This window comes from Rhinoraja longicauda, chromosome 11 (genome assembly GCF_053455715.1).
Source record: "Rhinoraja longicauda isolate Sanriku21f chromosome 11, sRhiLon1.1, whole genome shotgun sequence".
NCBI classification, from domain to species: domain Eukaryota; kingdom Metazoa; phylum Chordata; class Chondrichthyes; order Rajiformes; family Arhynchobatidae; genus Rhinoraja; species Rhinoraja longicauda.
Window position 1 is genome coordinate 46903688 of NC_135963.1, and position 21436 is coordinate 46925123.

At 38.0% G+C, this 21436-nt stretch overlaps 1 protein-coding gene across 4 annotated transcripts in view; it reads right to left on the reverse strand.

Annotated features, from left to right (window-relative positions):
* The window catches only part of smg7 (SMG7 nonsense mediated mRNA decay factor), a 119736-nt gene that overhangs the window by 35173 nt on the left and 63127 nt on the right, over window positions 1-21436 (reverse strand). For 3 of the 4 annotated variants that reach the window (XM_078407584.1, XM_078407585.1, XM_078407586.1), the window contains 7 exons: window positions 16719-16838; window positions 13643-14069; window positions 10272-10416; window positions 8829-9184; window positions 7742-8000; window positions 5595-5704; window positions 1846-1995 (listed from right to left, as the gene is read on the reverse strand). In XM_078407584.1, coding sequence (XP_078263710.1) covers window positions 1846-1995; window positions 5595-5704; window positions 7742-8000; window positions 8829-9184; window positions 10272-10416; window positions 13643-14069; window positions 16719-16838 — 1567 coding nt within the window. The remainder of the gene's footprint in view (window positions 1-1845; window positions 1996-5594; window positions 5705-7741; window positions 8001-8828; window positions 9185-10271; window positions 10417-13642; window positions 14070-16718; window positions 16839-21436) is intronic. The other variant, XM_078407587.1, reaches the window with a different exon arrangement.

The following is a 21436-nucleotide window of genomic DNA, read 5'->3' on the forward strand; positions in this document are numbered from 1 at the left end:
AAATGCGAAAGGAGATTTTGGAGAAACTTTAGCAAAGAGTGAGGAGAATGTTACAGAGAGGGGTTGAGGTGAGCATCAAAGTGAAGGGTTACACCAATAGTATTATTGGAAGACACTAAGGAGAGGCTCCAAAGGAACATAAATATTGTCATGGATTAGATGGCCAAATTGTCTATAAATTCGGTGCAATTATCTGGAGGAAAAATAATGGAATCCAAAGTAGTATTTATTCTGCACCAAAAGCAACATTTTCATTAATTGTGAAAATGTACATAATTTTCAATTTTGTAACCAGAATAAATCATAATGGATAAGATTTAATAAAATATCAGGCATTCCAATGACCTATTGTACTGACAAACAATTATGAACAATTATTTCAAATACAGATTCTCCCATCTGCTATGTTAATGCACCTTGCCATTTTCATCATTTTCAGTCATCACAAATTCTCTTGCTCAATTTTCATGATTGGTATTTAATATTTGTGCAACATGAGTAATAATATTTTAATGTCCAACCAATCTCCAATGCCCATAGTGTTAAAGAATGGGTTATCTCATAGCAAATCAATTTATGCATGTCATGTAGGGATTATATTAGAGCTTGTAATTCAGCACCTGAGATCAATGGAAATTTCAAATAAATTCAAAGCAAAAATTTCAAGTACATTATCGATAACAGCAACATTTCTGAGATGTGTACAACTGAATAGCTATTTAGTCCAGAATAAATATATGAATCAGAATAAGGTTTTACTTTCTCAATGAGAAATTAGGTAAATTCTACCCAAAACTGAAATATTTTGTGCAACTTTAAGTTTATTAAAAACAAATCAAGACATTAGAGTGGAGAAGCAATTTGTCCACGTTTCCAGTGAAACTAAGGATGAAAAGACAACAGATGCAGAGATATGGGTGAGGGAGGGCAAAGGAAGTAGAAAGAAATAAAAGGGAGAAAAAGGGAAGCAGGCTGGTGGTGCTGATGGTAGTAGTAGTATAAAAGGCATTTACTGACAAATCACTATCATAAATATCCTGTCGGCCTAACGGTCACCAATAAAAACCAATTAAGCTATACATCAAATAAAGCCTTCAGGATAAAAACAAACTGCTAGAGGAACTCAATCGTGCAGGCAACATTTGTGGAACCAAACAGACCGATGAAAATGGGTCCCTCCAGCAGTTTGTTTTTTTGCTTCAGATTCCAGCATCTGCAGATTTTTGTCTCCGGGCCTTCAGAAAAGGTGGAATGGCATAATAAAAAATTGCTACGCAGAAGCCAGAAAGTTTTTGGCAGAACACTTGTTCTGTAATGCACACATTACACCAATTTACATCCCAACATTGTTTCAGAAAAGGGATATTGAATTCTACTTCCTGGAATTTGCATTGCCCTCCTTTCACAAGTACATGCTTCAGCATCTGTTTTCATAATATTGATCGAATTGTTCTTCATCCTTTTATTCTATGTACACTTGCCATTCTTTCCAGCTAGTCCCCAATTTTGATTCTTATACTTTATCCCTTCCCCCGAGATCCATCATCAGGCCTTTTTTTCTAAACTAATAAATCTAACAGTTTAACATTCACATCAAATTTGTTCATGTTAATCCTAAAAGATGCCCTCCTGCAAATAAATGTATAACTATTTGGAGGATCAAAATAAATCAAATTGTCATGAGTAACTCGAGTGGAATAATAATTTTAAATCAAAAACCACAGGTGGCAGAATAAAGTAATTTACTGTCATTGCAGCTTGAATAACTACAATACCAATAACTTAAAATCACTTATCAAGAGCGGAAATGTAAGACAGAAAGCAGAAGATCAAAGAAGTACATACAAAGAAACTATGCCCCGAAGAACTGCCAAGAGGGCCAGCCAAGGCCTGGTAGAAATCATGGGGTTTGGAAAAAGCCAGCTCTTCCTCATCCTCAAAGTCAGCAATACTTTTTAACAAATCAGGAGGCAACAGAGGTGAGCTCTTGGCATCCTATAGACAGAAGAAGAACAAAGGAAGAAAGCATACTCAGAGAGAGGAATCAAAAATAAACAAAGTGATCTGGCCTTAGATGTGAAAAAACTGAAAATGGATTAATTAACAAAAAGGTTTCTGCCAAAGTGTAAGAGTCTAATCATCATAATTTATTCAATGTTAACTTGAAGGAAATAAAGTGCTTAGAAGCAGAGGCCCAAGTTTAACATGTAAAAACTAGGTAAGCTTTTAAATATTATAAATCACAGAATTTCCAAATGGATTGATGAACAAATAAGCCCATCCTTATTGTATAGTAAAAAATAATGAAATATATATAGTCTTTTTAGATACTAACAATTTCATTTTGATGAATTTTGATGTCCTCTTACAGTTTTTAAGTCACCTGCCATTCTAGTTCATAGGCTCAATTTGGAAGAATCTTATACAATTCCACATGTAAATAATTATGCTTTTATAATTAAGTAATATTAAAAGCCATGAAATACTTTAAATAGAGTTGGTGCAGGCATAAGACCCAACCCAATGAACAGGATTAGTTAGTGTAATGTATTAGTGATTAGAAACAATTAAAAATTGAAATGCACGAACTGAAAATGTAACAAGATTTACTGATCGCTGAACATCAAAGGCATTTGCGCAACATAGATCAGAGAATAGAACAGATACAGAATGAGCTGAAGATAATCAAGGAAGCTGCTTGAAGATACCTCTACATTACAAAATGGTCTTGAATATCTGCAATTCTGCATTAACTCATCTGTAAGATATTTATCATGCTTTGTTTTGATGCAAATCAAGCATTAGCCATCTCCAACTACCACTCACGATGAGTCACCTTAAATTGACTAACTCTTTGGGGGGAGGGGTGGGGGAGAAGGGTGGGATGCCAACAAGGGTGGGGTCCAACATTGCTCTTAAGACCCAGGATTTACAACCAATGTCAAAGAAATGGCGATTCCAAGTGGAAACAGTGCACAATTTGGAGTAGAACTTTGCAGGCAGTCCATTTTGATGCATCTGTCGCTAATTTTTTTCTGAGCAGTTGAGGATGCAGGTTTTGGAAATTTTGTTGAAAAGGCACTCAAGATGCTGCAGTGTATTTTATAGAATACACAGGCTCTGACCCGCTGCTGTAGTGGCAGTACTTTGATTATTTTCTTCACCCCACCCCCTCCCCCTTTTCAAGGCTCTGGGCTTTGCTGGCAAAACATTCATTACCCATGTAATGATCCACCCTGTTGAACAGCTGCAGTCCTTATTGAAAGACTATTTCCACAGCATTCTCAAATAGGAAGAGCCATAATTCTGACCCAACAAAGACAAAGGGTAGTGTGGAACACTTAAAACAGGAGACAACCATTTGGTCTTTCAGCTCCATGCTGATTCCCAACAGACTACTCCAATTAGTCCCATTCCTCCTATCGTTATTTCCCCATACCCATGCAGATCAAGTCACCTTTGATATCTTTCTTGTTGGGCAACATTGTTCGTAATTAATCTCCCATCGGGTCGGGTAGGAACCTGCATGGAGAAGTGCTCCCACATGCCCGCTGCTGTTTCCCCTAATTGCAGAGGTTGATGGTGTAGGATTAACATGGGTAAGGAGTGCTGTGCATGGAGTACATACTACAAAGGACAATCGCTGTGCTGTGTTGGTGGGGGAAATGAAAATTTAGCATGGTTGATGGCATGACAATCGAGTGTTTTGTCCTCGGTACAGTATCTTCAGAGATGTTGGTGCTGCACTCATCCAGGAAAATGGATGCATTCCACACCGTCCCAACCTGTACCTTGTGGAAAGTAAAAAGGCTTTGCAGCACCAGACGATGGCTCACTGGCTGCAGGATACCCAATCTCTGATCTGCTCAAAACCACTGTATTTATGTAGCTGAGCTAGTTAGGTTTCTAGTTTATGCCGACTCTCAGAACACTGATGCTGGGGAGCTCAGTGATGGTAATGTCACACATTAAATGTCAAGTATAGGTGGTTAGACTCTCTTTTGCCTTAATGTTGTTTGGGTCTTGATGCATGCAGACACTGATTGCTTCATTTACTGAGAAGCTGCAACTGGTAGTGAACATTATGCAATCATCTACAAATATCACATTTATGACTATTAAGGAAGGTCATTGATGGAAGCTGAAGATTGTTCGGCCTAGGACAGGCCTGGAGCTGGGATGATTGCCAAAATCAGCTTTTATAGATGTTGTTATACACTAAAAGCTGGAGTAACTCAGCGGGATAGGCAGCATCTCTGGAGAGAAGGAATGGGTGACGTTTCTGGTCGAGACCCTTCTTCAGACTTATGACTCCCACCAGTGCATTGTTTTCTCTGATGTTCATGACTTCAGTTTTGCCAATTGCTTTAAATACTGGTCAAATACTGCCTTGATGTCAAATGAGGTTAGACACACTTCCCTCACCACTAGAATTCAGCTCTCACAATGTATGTTTTCACCAAGGTTGTGATAAGGTCTGGAACCAAGAGTTCTTCGCAAATCTCAAACAGCACATCAGTGTGCAGGTTAATACATCACACTGTTTGTTGATGACACCTTCCATCACTTTACTGGTGATTGTTTGATTAGCCAGTAATTAAACAGGATCAAATTTAATTTGCTTTTTGCAAATGGGACATACCTGGGAAATGTTCCACATTATTATGCAGCTACCTGTAACTGTACGGGAATAGCTTGGCTGGGGGGGTGCTGCTGTTCCGGACAGCAGATCTTTAGTACTATAACTAATATTGTTTTGTGCCATTGCCATGCCATTGTTCTTTGCTGCTCCAGTTAAGTTTATGATGAACCAAAAACATTGATCATGGCAAACTCTTCGATGATAAAGTCAATGGTAGGTTGTCAAATTCTCTCTTTTGATCCGTCATACCTCTTTGTAATTGCATTGACTTTCAATGCATAAATGAGATGTGGCAAATTAGCCAATGCCGAAATGATTCCTAGTTCTTGCTGCATTCATGAATAGACTGCTTAATTAAAGTAAAGAATTGCAGGTGGTGAATAAACTAATCCTAATGTAATTGTTGTTTAACAATCCACTTGTGACCTTACCACAGACAAAAGGTCATCAACAAAACAGACAATGGCTAGGTCTCCAGCAGTGATGTTTTGGATATGGGGCGATTGATCTCAAACCACTACCATTTGAGTGGATCTCAAACCACTACCATTTTTTTCTAAGCAGGGCATGACTCTAGCTAGTGAAAAGCTTTCCCTTTAAACTCTAATGATATCAAATTTACTAAACCAGAAGTTATTTTCTCAAATCCTCATATTAATGAAACAAAACTAAAAGAAAAATGTAAAGCTCAGAATTAATCTGCAATTTCTTCTCATGCCTTCTATGATTTTAGTTTCATTATCAGAGCTTCTTTGCACTGACCAGGTTATTCACCAAAAGATGTTAGACAACAGAATGGATTTAAAATCTTAAACTAAATGGTAAAATTACCGTTTTTTCCCCGACAAAATTAAAAAATCTCAGAATTGAAATACAAGTCCAACTAATTTAAATGCACATAATTTTGTGTTCATGTCATACTAAATGCAAACTATTTCCATTTACATCTTACCTCGTATGACTGCATTCTAGTCATATTATCCTGATCTGTTCGAAAAACTCCTTGGTGCCGTTTCACTATATGATCATTACTCAGCTGATGTCCCATCATATGCCGCATGTCTGGCAGAAGAACAAACATTTTAATGATGTGAAAAGTCATCTAGGTTTGTGTCAATTCATACATTAAACACCTGCAATCTCAATTATTTCCACAAACACAACTAAGAAACCCAAAAGAGCTCACTGATAGCTTATCTATATACTAAACCTCTCGTTTGTTTGTTCCTGAATTACAGCCAAAAGGGTACACGATAGCGCAACAATTTTAGGTCCACCTTGCTCACCGTCGTCCCTTTGGTGCTAATGGATGTTTAATTGAAATCGGGGTTATATTTTTTAAGTTATTCATATTCTAAAGTTTAAATCTACCTCCTAGGGAGGGTGGGGGGAGGGAGGTGGGAGGATAAGGGGGGTTGAGGGGGATGGAGTGGGGGGGGGAAAGGGAAGAGGAGGGGGAGGGGGGCAGAGGGGGTGCTGCACCAATGCAGGAGAGGTTTGGGCCCAACGGGTCCATTTTGTCTAGTTTAACTTAAAATCAAGATTTTCTTGATTTCTTCCTCTTACAAAGTTCCTACCGTTTCATATAGTTGAAAGGAAAATCACCTGGATTAAAGGTGATTTCCTTTGAAATCTTCAAAGAGCTTGTTTTAATTATTGGGGAATTGATGTTAAGAAAGCAGAGCAATGCTATAATTAGTGCAGCACTGTTTTTTTACTCAATATATTAAGTAGACATGTTCAAATGTTATTCTCCAGTTTACCTTTAGTAATGACCCAAATAGAAGATAGTATCCTAATACAGTAACATTTAAATTATCACACCTGGATAAAACCAGGCAACAATTTAAGCATGCTAATTGGGACATAGATGTGATCAGGAAATCTATAATAGAAAAAGTATTAAAAAGCTTCTTTACTGTTTATGAAACGATAATCAAACTTCAGCTTATCCAAGTCAAACCTGATTAAAGACTGATGAACTAAGTCCTTGTCACCCATTGACTAACTATGTGCAAATCTACATATTCAAAGTCAACCGCATATAATTATGAGATCATTCTTGAGGATTTACCACCCGAGTTCTCTTCAATGGTGTCCGGTGAATTCTGTTTGCTGTGACATGAATTGAGTTTGATGGCAAGTACTAAAATATCAACAGTTGGAAGTGCAGTTGGAGCTGGGGACTGGAAACTGAAACTTACATAGATGTGGCTGTATCCAATGACAGACCACTGCATGTCATTGCATTCTTAGTGTCATTGTCTTTAATGGTAACCTTTATCTGCAGGTGGTCTAGGTCCTTATTGCTTTCGAATAACAATGATTTAGTGGAAGGACAGATCTGGTTAAATTATATTAGAAAAAGCAGTGCTAGCAATAAATAAAACTTTGGGACATTAAAAGAATTTGTTAAGTGAAAAGAACAGAACAAAACATTTTCTTCTGCATAAAATGAGATGATGTAAAATTATAATGATTTAATATAATGCAATAAATATATAAAATAGCTTAATGTTGTTAAAATAACAAGAAGTTAGAACCAAGAATATACAGAATTTCTATTCCCTTAACTGATGGAACATTTGCCAGAGTGTTAAAACAAAGCATATGAAATGCTATCAATGATTTTCTGCCACCGAGAAGACCAATGCACTATGCTCTAGGCAGTCTAGCAATTGAACTTGAATTTAATATCCTTTCGTGGACTGAAACATGAGGCCAGCAGTTTTTTGTGTTGTACTAGGAAGCCATTTTTCATTTGCAATATGTTCAACAATAATCAATGGGTTAAACTGCAAGGTAATAGTATGACCAAAGTGGAAGTTACTAAAATGTTAACCCATACTCTAAATGTGAACTTTACAAATGTGTGTGTCTGGAGGATGTAGAGGCAGAGTTGAAAGGGAAAGATGGTTGTGGATGTGAATTAAACAGAAGAATGAACACAGGCAAAAATAGGCTTCCCTAACTACCAGTTTACATATCAATGATACCATCTTACTGCTACTCTAATGGATTAAATTAGAAATGTTTTGGAGACAATTCCACATTGCATCAAGCAGGTGACACAAGAATACCCATGCGCATTTAACTTACCATAGTCCCATGCAAAGTCTTGCATTTTGTGCACATCTGAAGGATTCTGGCTAAATGGTTCCATACCAAAAGCCTTCAAATTCTTTTCCATCTGGACTTGCTGTGATTGTTGAAGTGACTTTTCAAACAGCTTTAAAGGGTCCTGATGCATGTAATAGGGCTGTTGCTTCAAAGACATCTGGATGGAATTCTTCTGATGTTGAGAGGCGACAGGATGATGTTGATTCCAAAGCTGGTTAGTCTGATCAGCCTGCAGATACTCATTGAGAAAATATAGGATTTTAATTGCAAGAAACTTGAAATTGATTGCCTATTCACAGCATGGCCTTTAATCCTTCTATCAGAGAAGCATTTTCCATTTAATATCTGATCAAGGATCACAAAAAAACACTAGTTTATGCATTCTATAATGCTGGAAATTCTCTCACTATATTTTGTTCAGTGTTTGAAAAAAAAGTCTCTTGTGGCCTCAGCATTTTAGATCCCCAAAACATGAAAGTCCCAATTCCCAATATCAAAAGGAAAAAAGACATTTTGCTGAGGTCACCGTTCGCAGAATGAGGACATTCAATTTCAATGTCCATAGCAGACCACAAAACAGATCTTAAATAGGAACATTGATAAACAAAAACAATGCACTATGTAGGATAGCAAAAGCATGGGAATTATTGTTAATATTCTGATATATAGGTAAATATCATGAATATATATTTAGCTTCAATTATGGATCTTATATGTGAATAACACAAAATTTCAATTGTTCCAAGTACATAGATCTGATTATTTTCTCAAGATACATTCATATTTATAACCTCTGATCTTTAACCAATTTGGATCAACGATCACGGATAATTCCTCTTAAAATGATATGGTGTGTCAATAATGAGAAACAGAACACATCATTTCTAATAACGGTTGTATCATACCATGGTGTTGACATTTCTCGCAAGGACTGGGCATTATCTACTTGTAGACTAGAGAAAGATAATTTTCTGATTTAAGAAATGGATATTTACAAAACTGATATAATTATTCCATACATTTGCAATGGGTTTTCATCACATTCGATCTGCCACACTTTCCTTACCTGCTGTGGTCCGAGATGATGTTGATTCTTTCCCAACTGTTGCACCGACTTAGTGGGCGACTGTTGGTTCACAACCTGAACCTGCAGCTGCGAGTGGGATGGAGTGACTTGCTGATGTTGCTGAGATTGTTGCTGATGTTGCTGGGGTCCTTGGTTTATTGGCCCTTGCCCAGAAGGACGCTGCTGGCTGTAAGGGACATGGGATTGCTTCCCACCTGGTACCTGGTTTGCTGATTGTGGGTGGCCAGTAGTTTGGATGAAAGGTCCTGGTATAGAGACTCCAGGTGGAAATGTATAGCCAGGAGTCATCTGGAAAGTAACCGGTGGTGACACCAGGTAGGGAGGTGGAGGAAACCCTGCAATTAACACAAAAAGACACAAATACTGGTCATTACAAGACATGCCAGTCTATTGCGTGCAATGGAAAGGCACCATAAAACACGTTGTCGTAGCAATGGTCAGTAACAGCACCAACAATTGAAAATTGTGGAGACTCATCCCAAGGAGAAGGAGGATGATCTTTCCACATTTCACGGTGCACCACATGGACTTCACCAGATATTTTTTATCTCAGCTATTTTCCTGCACTAACCCATTTCCATTGAATCCCTTGAGGTTTAAAAATCCATAATTTTCTGTTTTGAATGCATTCAGCAACTGAGCTTCTACAGCCCTCACAGGTAGTGAATGAAGATTTGTTGGTGCTCGTGCTTAATAGCTGACCTCTCGTGTTGAGCCATTAACCTTATCTCTATCCTATCAAGCACAATAAGAATTTAAGACTGTGCACTTAGCCCTGTTCTGCTCTCTTTAGACCCATGACTTCATGGAATAGCACAGCTTGCTGCAATCTGCCAGGGAGGTGGTACAGGATCTTGAAGTCCACACCACCAGGTTCAGGCACAGTTGCTTTCTTAACAATTTATTCACAAAATGCTGGAGTAACTCAGCAGGTCAGGCAGCATCTCGGGAGAGAAGGAATGGGTGACGTTTCGGGCCGAGACCCTTCTTCAGAAGGGTCTCAACCCGAAACGTCACCCATTCCTTCTCTCCCGAGATGCTGCCTGACCTGCTGAGTTACTCCAACATTTTGTGAATAAATCAATTTGTACCAGCATCTGCAGTTATTTTCTTATACTGCTTTCTTAACAACCTGCACAACCCTAATCCTACCACTGGGAATTACCTCTTGCACAACCATGGATTTGATTTCTAATTGTATTTTGCACTAATGTCGTGTTTTTTGTTTGCAGTCGTTTATTTTTTCACTATCTTTCAGAACTTGAGTAATGCATGTATAAAATATGGTTTTGTGTTGTCTGTCTATGTGCCTGTGATGCTGCTGCGAGCAAGAATTTGCATCTGTACCTCATCAAGTCTGTGCATATGATAATAAACTTGACTTATAACGTCCCATATTTAAGCATACAACTGTTCACTCACCCGGCCGGCTAGGAAGAGGTGGAAACGCTCCTGGATGGTGAATGGGAATGAACTGCGAGTTGCTGGTTTGGTTTTGTGACTGAGTCACTGGTGTCTTCCTTGCCTCCGATACAGGCGTCTTTCGCAATTCAGACTGAGCTTTCACCTGATAAACACATTGAGCATTATAATCCATAATATCACAAAAGAATACATCTTATACAGACCAAATTCAATCCTTGCTCATTTCGGCAAGAAATATTGCAAGCTTCAGATTTTTCCTCTACTTCACAAGAATGAGACAGATTAAGCAAACTGCAAAATCTTCACGCCTAAAATTCATTTCTAGCCCATTAAAGCTCCTTTTTTTTTTAAACTGAAAAGAAAAATACTTCCACAAGTTTCTAGAATTATCTTTCATTGTGCGCCAGATAGATCTGGTCATGACTTGGTTTGAAATGTAAATATGTCTACGGACATGTAGAGTCAAGTATCCTGTCTGACAACCTAATTCTCTGGCTTGCCAGTATGAGGTTTAACACCTTGATGTATATTTTTAAGTTCAGGTTCAAGTTCTCTTTTGTGAATAGTACCTTAAAACGTTCTTCCACCTGAAATGTTAACTCCAGAGAAGTGCCTGGATCTGCTGAATATTTCCAGCTTTTTGTTTTTATATTAGATTTCCATTATCTGCAGGGTTTTTTTTATTTTCAGACTGTTTGTTTCATGTTAATACTCCAACACAATATTCATCCGTAATTTTTTTAAAAGACAACAAAATTCTAAATACATTTTCCAGTGAAGGGGCAAGTTTCCAGGATGTGGAAACCAGGTCCTTTGCGAACCAGATGCCAAATCATTGGGATGTCCAAATGGTCCGATAGCAGATTAAAGTTTTACTATTTGATATAGCTTGGAACAAGGAACATATTTTGACTTGCAGCAGCCGAAATTCAATGCCATAAAATATTAGTACATGGAGTTTTAGTAGATTGTGGATTCAAACTCAACCCAGAATTTGAGCGCAAAATAGACTGACACTTCAATCTTCTCTTCGTAAGCATTCCCTTGGGATGAAGATGAGTACGTCCATTCTCCATCTATATATTGTGCAGCGGCTGCTGATTCCCATGTACAATCCACAAGTGCAGCTTGAATGTGTGGATTGTCTAATGTTTAATGCCTTTCAGTTGCTCTTTCATTTTAAATGATCATGGACTGGAGTTGATAATAAGTGGGTGAGGATGTTACAATATTGTTGGGCAATTCAGAGCCATTCTTAAAATATTTTCTGTTCACCTAGAAATCTTATGTCATGACAGGGCTCAGAGCAAATGTGCTTTTTTTGGGGAGTCTCGTGTCAGGGATGTGGACAATGTGGCCCATCGTACACTTGAAGGACTTTGCACAGGATATACATTGGTTATACTTCCCCTATTTTTATGGTGCCTACTGTACTTTGCCCGTGTCTACACAGGGATCACTTCTGCTCTGAATATTATCATATCATATCATATCATATATATACAGCGCGGAAACAGGCCTTTTCGGCCCACCAAGTCCGCGCCGCCCAGCGATCCCCGCACATTAACACTATCCTACACACACTAGGGACAATTTTTTACATTTACCCAGTCAAATTAACCTACATATTCAACGCTTAAATTCTTCTCTTCAGTCACAGTGGTGAAGTTTGGTAGTGTTATCTACCTTTGGCAAAATATAGCACCTGAGCAAATGAAAAGTGATCCATGTTTTCCCATGCCTTGCTGTGAATCAGACGACCAAAGGCAAAACATGCAATAATTTACTGAGAGGACCTTTGTCCTCTGAATGTCTAGTGTAAGACCCACATTCTAATACAATTGAGTCAAAAACTCAAAGCCGAATTGAACAGCCTTTTAATATGTACATAGCAAGTACTGAATGAATAAGTTTATTGGCCAAGTATATTCATATACAAGGAATGTGTCTTGGTGCTCCGCTCACAAATGACAACACAAACGTACAGTTAACATTTAAGAATAGAGCATAACCACATCAAAACAATAATGATACAACATTACAGTCTAAACATGTGGGTGAAAATAAACCAGATCAAAAAAGAGATTACAGACTTTGGTTATTGAGTAGAACTACTACTCGTGGAAAAAAACCTGTTTTTATGTCTGGCTGTGGCTGCTTTGACAGTCCGGAGTCACTGCACGCATTTGTAGATCAGTACCAAGATTAGGATACTTTTGTCTCTCGAATGGAGGCAATAAAGGTTGAACAGTTTCCTGCTCATCCCTAGGTTCACTTTTTTTCCAGCAAGCAGCTTGATGGAGATTAACTGCAGCACTGGAGCAAGAAAGATTCTATGTTGTATATATACATTAGATGAAAGATTAAACCAAATTCCTCTCTATTGTTCAGGCAGATGTCAATACCAAAAAGCAGTTCTTTCCTATATTGTTAATTGAAGTGTAAAAGATTATTTCATGACTGAAGAACATAAATTCTTAGAATTTTATTCTATGTGATGGTCTGAAACATCTGCCGTGGCAAGATACGAAATAATCTTACGACCAAAATCAGGAGGGCATGAACATGTCAGGAACTAGCTCTGGCAGATAATAGTAAGGGAAATCCAAAGTAATTTGAAGTACATTAAGGGAAAGAGGGCAGGTAGAGAGAGAATAGGGCCCCTCAGAACACAAAGTGGTAATCTTTCATGTCAAGCCATCCATTTAAAACTGAGCGAAAAGGAACTTTTTCACCCAGGAGTTGTGAATTTCTCAAGGGGGGGAGCAGGGGGGCAGGTGGGGGGGGGAGGGTGCTGCACCATTGCAGGAGGTTTGGACCCAACAGGTCCCCTAGTGGCATCTAGTATAATTTAAGATGCCACTTCAACCGCCCCATATTTTCATAGTATAGTACTGCAATGATCAAAAGTCTTAGTGACTCTATAATGTTTACATTTTGAGAGGAGCCAGTGCTATAATCTTCTTTGTTAAGCAAATTTAATTGCGAGAACCAGTAATGGATATAGGTCTGGCCATTAATTTATGTCATTTGTCGGGACATCAAGGACAACTGTACTGCACTTATTTGCCATGAATCTTTAGTGCTTACCTACGACAGCGAACTAGGCCTTGGTTTAGTGTCTCATAACTCATTGGCACTGACTGATAAGGTACGAGACAATAAATCAAATCATTGAAGTCTGAAATGTTGTACTCTATCATATTCAAGTTTTTGAAAATGAAACTTCAACCCACAATCTGACTGAAGACTGCTATCAGTTGACATCGCCAGTGAAGTTTTAAAAGCAATAAATTTCTAAATGAAAGATCAATTTCCATTCCAAGAAACTTCATATTTTCTATGGGGAAAAAAAGGCAGTTCCTTACCTGCACTGCCACATTCTGTTTCCGAGCATGTTCCAGGTTCTTGTCCTGATTATTTTTCTTTGGTTCAGTCTTCCTTTTATTGCTATCTCTTTTTACATCCATTTTGTTTGCAATATCATTTCCTTTGTTATAGTCCAATCTTTCTTTCATGCCTTCTTTCTGATGATGATTCCGATTCTGTTCTCGTGGTTTAATATTCTCCTTGAAGGTAACCAGTTTCTCTCCACTTTCGGAACTGTTACTCTGAGTCTTGCCTGATGACAAGACAGACTTTAAACCATGACCAATCTCAATACTAGTTGGTTCTGAAAAGGGAGGTTCCAGTAAAATCAGGCTGTCCTTTGTTTCAGATGACTCTTCATTAGCCAATTCCGGGATTTCAGTTACGAACACTAGTTTACCTTCTTCATTTCTGCTCTGGATAAGTCTGGGAAATGAACAACTCGTGAGAAAATATGCACACATAACCTGCTTTAAGGGAAGCAAATTGATTAAATTATGATGGTTTGCATTCACAATATTGGATTCCATTTGGTATAGTAAATCAAAGAATAATATAAATATATTAAGATGATTAGGTGACTCGATAAGATAGATGAAGAGAAATTGGCTCCTCTGATAGGAGTCCGGAGTAAGGGTGAGCATGAAATAAAAATTCAGGGGAAATATTAGAAATCACATTCCATGGAGATTCATGGTTGCTGTCCCACTTTTTTTCCCCTTCTTTAAGCACTAGACAAACTTTAAATTCTTCTATACTGATCTCAATATGAAACTTAAATATTAGCGATAAAATGCATTACCCCTTTCCCTTTTACAGCAACAAAAAATGCAGATTTAAAAGGTGCTAGCCTGTTGATGCTTGGAGACTGGATTGAAGGGCATTGAAGTTATATAGGGGCCAAAAAGGAAAGTAGAATTGACATTAATGATCAAATGAGGCATTATCCCACTGAAACCCAGAGAAGGTTTAAGAGAGCAATTAGCCTGCTACTGCTCATTCTTCAAAATAAGGTATGTGAAGATCTGAAACATTCATCCCCAAAATAAAAGTTGCATATATATTTGAAAATTTTAAAACTGAGACCAATAGATTTTTATTTTGCAAGGATATTATAAATTAAGCTAAGAATGCAAATGGGGTCGAGATATAAATCGACTATAGTCTGATTACTTGGAGAAATAGGTTTTCAGGGCTGAGTGACTTAACCTGCCCGTGTTTATATTTATTATTTTCATATTTCAGATACAGCACGGAAACAGGCCTTTTCGGCCCACCAAGTCCACGCCGCCCAGCGATCCCCGCACATTAACACTATCCTACACACACTAGGGACAATTTTTTTTTACATTTACCCAGTCAATTAACATATGTCTTATTTATATAAACTCAATAAAATGCATTGAACCCTTAAATCAATCTCCTTAATAAATCTTCAACCCACATGTTTGAAACACATTTATGGAATTTTAGAAATATGACTTCCCTGTATTTCAGCACTAATATTTTTTTCAAGTAAAACCAAGTCCATCAATATAACACTCAGAACTTAAATGTACTAAACAGAAACTTCTGGAAGCACAGGGGATGTCAAAAAGCATCTGTAAGGAGATTAAATCAACATTTCAGGTCGAGGCCCCATCATCAGAAGTGGGCAAATGAAAAACCAAACATGCTTTAAGTTGCAGAAAGGGGCAGTGGTGGTGAGAACTGTGGGTGTGTGTGAGATAGAGAGTAGTTAAAATGGTAGCCATAATCTTAAAAACCAGCAGATAGATATTGTGTCATCCACCCAAACCCCCCCCACCCCGCCCAATTTAACAGTTTTAACCTCGCCCCACAGTTGTAGTTATACCTCTGATTGGATCAGATTTTCTTTCTCGTCTCTGACCGATTGTTTTATGAAGTTATGACGATGTTGGTCGGCACCCTGCATTTCACATGTTCTCTTCACCACTCATCCTCTGTGCAATTTAAAATTTCCCTCATTCTTCAAATTCTGAAGGACCCTTAAACTGAAATGTTGACTTTCTCTCTGCAGTTTTTTCCTCCAACTGTTAAATGCACTTGTGATATTTGCATGCTTTTAAGTCTCTTCACTTTAGCTCCCTGCACAAGATTAGATAATGATTTTGTGCCAAATTATTCCCCATAATGTCTAATGTCTACATTTTAAAAATCAAGACTTCAATATTAAGGACAAATGGGCAAAAGTTATTTTGAAAGCTGGCCAGGCCCTTTCTGCTGCTGGAATCTGAAATACACTGACATTTTTTGTGGATAAAAAGGTAGAGGAGGTAAGTAACAAAAGAACCTCTATGACTCAATTGCCCTCAAAGGAAAGTGCCTCAAATAACTTCTGTCCAGAGAATATTAGGTAATCTTTTATAGCTTTTCACATTTACAATTCTGTGTAGAGATTGCAGTGCTTCGATATCACACAATTTAAGGAATATTAAAACATAAATTTAATTTTTAGGCACAAACTAAATGTTTTCAAACTTGTATAAATACTACAACCTACAATTATAATGTAATTAGCTACTGAACATAAGCTTATACTGCTTGGCCATTGCAACAAATTACAGTGGCATAATACATTATCACATTTTGCCTACTTCCTCAACCTCCTTTCCTACTGATGCTGATGGATTTCTGAGGTGTAAATCCATCTTCATTGCACATTTTATTATAAAACCTTTCCTGGAAATACTAAGACACTTTAACTGAAACAAGGCCAATACTGTTCCATGTTACATTTAATTGCTGTAGATCATTAAACTTAAATCAGCGGCCAATTATTAATACTGCAATGGCAGCAGATAGCTCAATGCAAGTCAGAGATCAAACTAAGAACCCTTCTGGTTTGGAAGGCTCAGACACCATTGGATAAACTTGCTGAGTCATCAGAGAGCAGTTATGTTTTTGTTTTTTTTGTGGAAAATCCTAAAATGAAATTAAAAGTTAAAATGAAAATTATTCCAATTCACTTTCCTTGGCTAAAGCTACTGTCAGCCAAATGTAATTTGTTCATATGAATCTTGATTTTACACCCTAATTTCAGTGACAATATACCTGGAATGATTTTCTGCTATCCACTTTCCCAAAGCAAGCAATCGCTGATGGCGTGTCCTTAGTTGCTGCCCTTCCTTGTCTCCCACTATTCCTTGGTGCCCGCTCGAGAAATCCAGATTTCTTTACAAGAATGAAATACATCAACGTATAGAGCATCTTGAACAGATTATTATACAGAACAGAAACAATGGTAAAAGTAAAAAAAAAGACATCCATGGATTATTAAAATTAAACATCCTTAGATTATTAAAATTTAAATTTAAATAAATAGACTTAAAGAAAGCAATCAGATGCCTTCAGGGAAAGAAAAACATTGTGGGGGTAAAGCCCATAAAACCCATGCAAGGAAACAAGATGGGAATTTCTTGCCTCATTTTTTAAATATAGTCTGCTACTAATCCCCTTCAAAGTCAGAAAAGCATCACAGCACGGAGCCCAATCATCTCAAAACAATGAAGTACATAGTTTAAGGAAGAGCTAAGTGCAAATGACATTCAATAATACAACCCCCAAGGGTGGCTGGAAGGGAGAAGGAACAACTGAAACTAGCTTCGACTTCGATCCAAACATAAGAAAACTGAAAATCTAATTAGAAGGCATTTGCTAATGTTGTGTACAAGAATTTAAAGCAAAAGTGACAACATAAGCGATTGGAAGTAGAGACAGTGTGAATGAAAAGGAAAGCACTTTTGATTGGCAGCTACAACAACTAGTGATCCAAAGGGGCATTAATCATGGTTGATGGAAAACATGTGTTTATTTAAACTGTGAGATAAAGTTAAAATAAGAAGGATAAAATAAATGGATTCAATAGAAGCTGAATAACAGAATAATTACAACGCTGGGAACTGGAAGTTAATTTGAGGTTATCACTGGAATCAAGAAAGACAAATCAAGATAGCTACTATGTAGCTAGAGATTAGAAAACTGCATGAAGTCACACTTGTACATCTTGGCACACAGATTAAAAAGCTATAATGGGTATAAGACATCATTACCAAGTTCCATGGAACATCACTTTCTATTTCAATTTCAGTTGCCATAAAATTTGTCATTTATAAAGAGCTTTGATTAGTTTGCACATAAAGTATTAAGCTTAGTTCTGATCACTGAACTAAGCAAGGTTTGATTTCAACATAGTTAATTCAACACATTAACAACATTAATGCATTGCATACACTAGGGGTTTATTCCCTGGTTTTAAACATGTGTGATCTTATTAAGGCATTTCAAACAATATAAGAATCCAAGAACGTAGAAATACCCTCTTGTGGAAAAAAAATTAGAGATTAAATACCATATAGGAAGCACCATCAGACAAATAGCAAATGCATAATTCTATCCTCCAAAAGATTCTGATTGCTACTTCTATTTTATCCAGCAAGATAATTAAGTAAAAGGCCAGGAGAATATTAGAAACATAGAAAATAGGTGTAGGAGGAGGCCATTTGAGCCAGCACCGCCATTCATTGCGATCATGGTTGATCATCCACAATCAGTAACCCGTGCCTGCCTTCTCCCCGTATCCATTGATTCCACTAGCCCCTAGAGCTCTATCTAATTCTCTTTTAAATTCATCCAGTGAATTGGCCTCTACTGCCTTCTGTGCCAGAGAATTCCACAAATTCACAACTCTCTGGGTTAAAACGTTTTTTCTCCCATCTCAGTTTTAAATGGTCTCCCCATTATTCTTAGACTGTGGCCCCTGGTTTTGGACTCCCCAACATTGGGAACATTTTTCCAGCATCTAGCTTGTCCGGTCCTTTTATAATTTTATATGTGTAGTTCCATCCTACACGTGTTGGAGAAGCAGCCAGGCGAGTTTGTTGAGATAAGGGTCAGCCGTAACCTAATAAATGAAAAGCAAATTTGAGTAATTGAATGAGTTACTTCAGTTCTTAAACTCATGGGAGGGAGCAGTATAACTTTGTGTCGTCTCAAACTAATGGCCATCTCCAAATATGGATTCAATAATTCTGTCAAATAAGATACCTCTGATACCATTACAATTATAAGTATTCTTTCACTTGTCACAAGAAATTATCTTGTCCTTTTAGTTAGCAAAGTACATCTTGTGCATTTTTACTTGTGTGCATCTAAAGAAAGCTTACAAAACATATTTTCTTCTTGCTGAACCCTAATCTACAGTCGGCAACAAATTAATGCAAGTATAGCTCTGGAATATGTGGATTACATGCAATGAAATCTGAGCCTTACATATTTCTTTCATTGCTCTTGTATGTTAATGGAGTGATCCACTGTTAAAACTGGCAGAAGACAGGATGGGCAAGGTGGGAAACAGCCAGGACTAAGCACATATGCTCCTTTCTGTATAGTGAATAAAATAGTTTCAATGTTACTTTCAATAATTTGTGTTACAGGAATGAAAGGAACTGGTTTGATGCAACAATTAGTAAAAATACAATAAACTGGAACCCTCAGGAGTTTGGCAAAAGAGGGGCACATTTTCCAGATTATAGGGGATTAATCCTATTAATATCAAGTAGTGTAAGAAAATAACTGCAGATGCTGGTACAAATCAAAGGTATTTATTCACAAAATGCTGGAGTAACTCAGCAAGTTAAGCAGCATCTCAGGAGAGAAGGAATGGGTGACGTTTCGGGTCGAGACCCTTCTTCAGTCTGACCCATTCCTTCTCTCCTGAGATGCTGCCTGACCTGCTGAGTTACTCCAGCTTTTTGTGAATAAATACCTATTAATATCAAAGGTCATTGTTAATTCCCATTTTCTTTTCCATAGCTACTATACACCTAGATAATACATTTTATCAGCAAACCACCCAAGGATAATGACACGAAACAAAGTCTGATGAGTTAATAAGCGGTGTGTGAGCAGTGCCCTTGGTGAGTTAATAAGCACTGTGACAAGGGAGCCTCTGGTAAATTTGTAAATAGCATGGGAATAGGTCCCCTGAGTTCAGAAGGAATGCTGGATTAGGACATCAGTGAGCCAGATGCTGAATTAATGGGAAGACACAGAGCATGTAAACCAGCTTCCTTGTTACCACATTTCACTGCCGAATTAATGGAATTCCTGAACAATAGGTTTGTGGATTGCAAGACTTTTATTTTATAAAGCAAAGCATGGGGAGCATGATGGGGTGGAAGTGGTCCTTGATTTTGTTGGCTACCTTTCTCAGACAGTGTGAAATGTACGTGGATTCTCCAGAGGGATTGGGGGTGCGGAGGGGGGGTAGCTTTGTGCGATGCGTTGTGTTCACAACTTTGCAATTTCTTGTGGTCTTGGGCAGAGAAGTTGCCATACCAAGCTGTGATGTGTCCCTATTGGATCCCTTCCAAAATGCATTGATAGAAATTGGTAAGAGTCTTTGGAAACATGCCAATTTTCCTCAGACTTCTGAGAAAGTAGAGACGTTGATGCGTTTTATTGGCCATAGCATCAATGTGGTTGGACTAGAACAAACTGTCGGTGATATTTACACCACGGAACTTGAATATATCAAGTATCTCTTCAACATCATTGACTCAAATTAGGGTGGGTACTGCAACCGCATCCTGAAGTTGACAACCTTCTCCTTAGTTTTGTCGACAGTGAGGCAGAGATTGTTGCCTTGACATCAAGTTATTAATAACCTCTCTTTCACTTTCCTGTATTCTATCTCATCATTATTTAAGAGGCCACTCAATTCGATGGTATCATCTACAAACTTGTAAATGGAGTTAGAGCAGAATTTGGATGCACAATCGTGAGCGTACAGGAAGTATAGTAAGGGCTGAAATATCAGCCTTACAGGACATTGGTCTTGCCAATTATTGTGAAGGATGTTATGTTGCCTATCCTTAGATTTTTTTAGTTAGTTTAGTTTTAGTTTAGTTTATTATTTAATATGTACTGAGGTACAGTGAAAAGCTTTTTTTATTGCGTGCTATTCAGTCAATGAAAAAACTATACATGATTACAATCAAGCAGTCCACAGTGTACAGATACAGGATAAAGGGTATATCATTTAATGCAAGATAAAGCCTGATACAAGATAATTCAAAGGTCTCCAATGAGGTAGATGGAAGGTCAGGACTGCATTCTAGCTGGCGAGAGCACAGTTCAGTTGCCTGATAACAGTTGGGAAGAAACTGTCCCTGAATCTGCAGGTATGCGTTTTCAAACTTCTGTAATAGACACAAAATACTGGAGTAACTCAGTGGGACAGACAGCATCACTGGATAGAAGGAATGGGTGACGTTTTGGGTCGAGACCCTTCTTCAGACAGAGTCCGGGGAGAGGGAAACGAGAGATATGGAAGGGTAAGGTGTGAAAAACAAGAGATCAAAAGGGACAAAGCTCAAGGAAAATGTAGAATAGATCATTGTTAGCTAGGGGAAGATGACAACGAGGCCACAAGGCATACAACGAGGCATAAAGTCAGACAGGCAGAGAACTAGGACGGGGAGGCATGGAGAGAGAGGGAAAGCAAGGGTTACGAAGTTAGAGAAGTCAATCCCTCTTGCCCGATGGTAGAAGGGAGAGGGGAGAAGAGGGAGTGACCGGGGTGAGACTGGTCCTTGATTATGCTAGTGGCTTGTCAAGGCAGCAAGTGTAGACGGAGTCCATGTAAGGCAGGTTGGTTTACATGATGGTCTGGGTTACATCCACAACTCTGCAATTTCTTACAGTCTTGGGTGGAGCTGTTCCCAAACCATGCTGTGATGCATCCAGATAAAATGCTTTCTACAGCACAT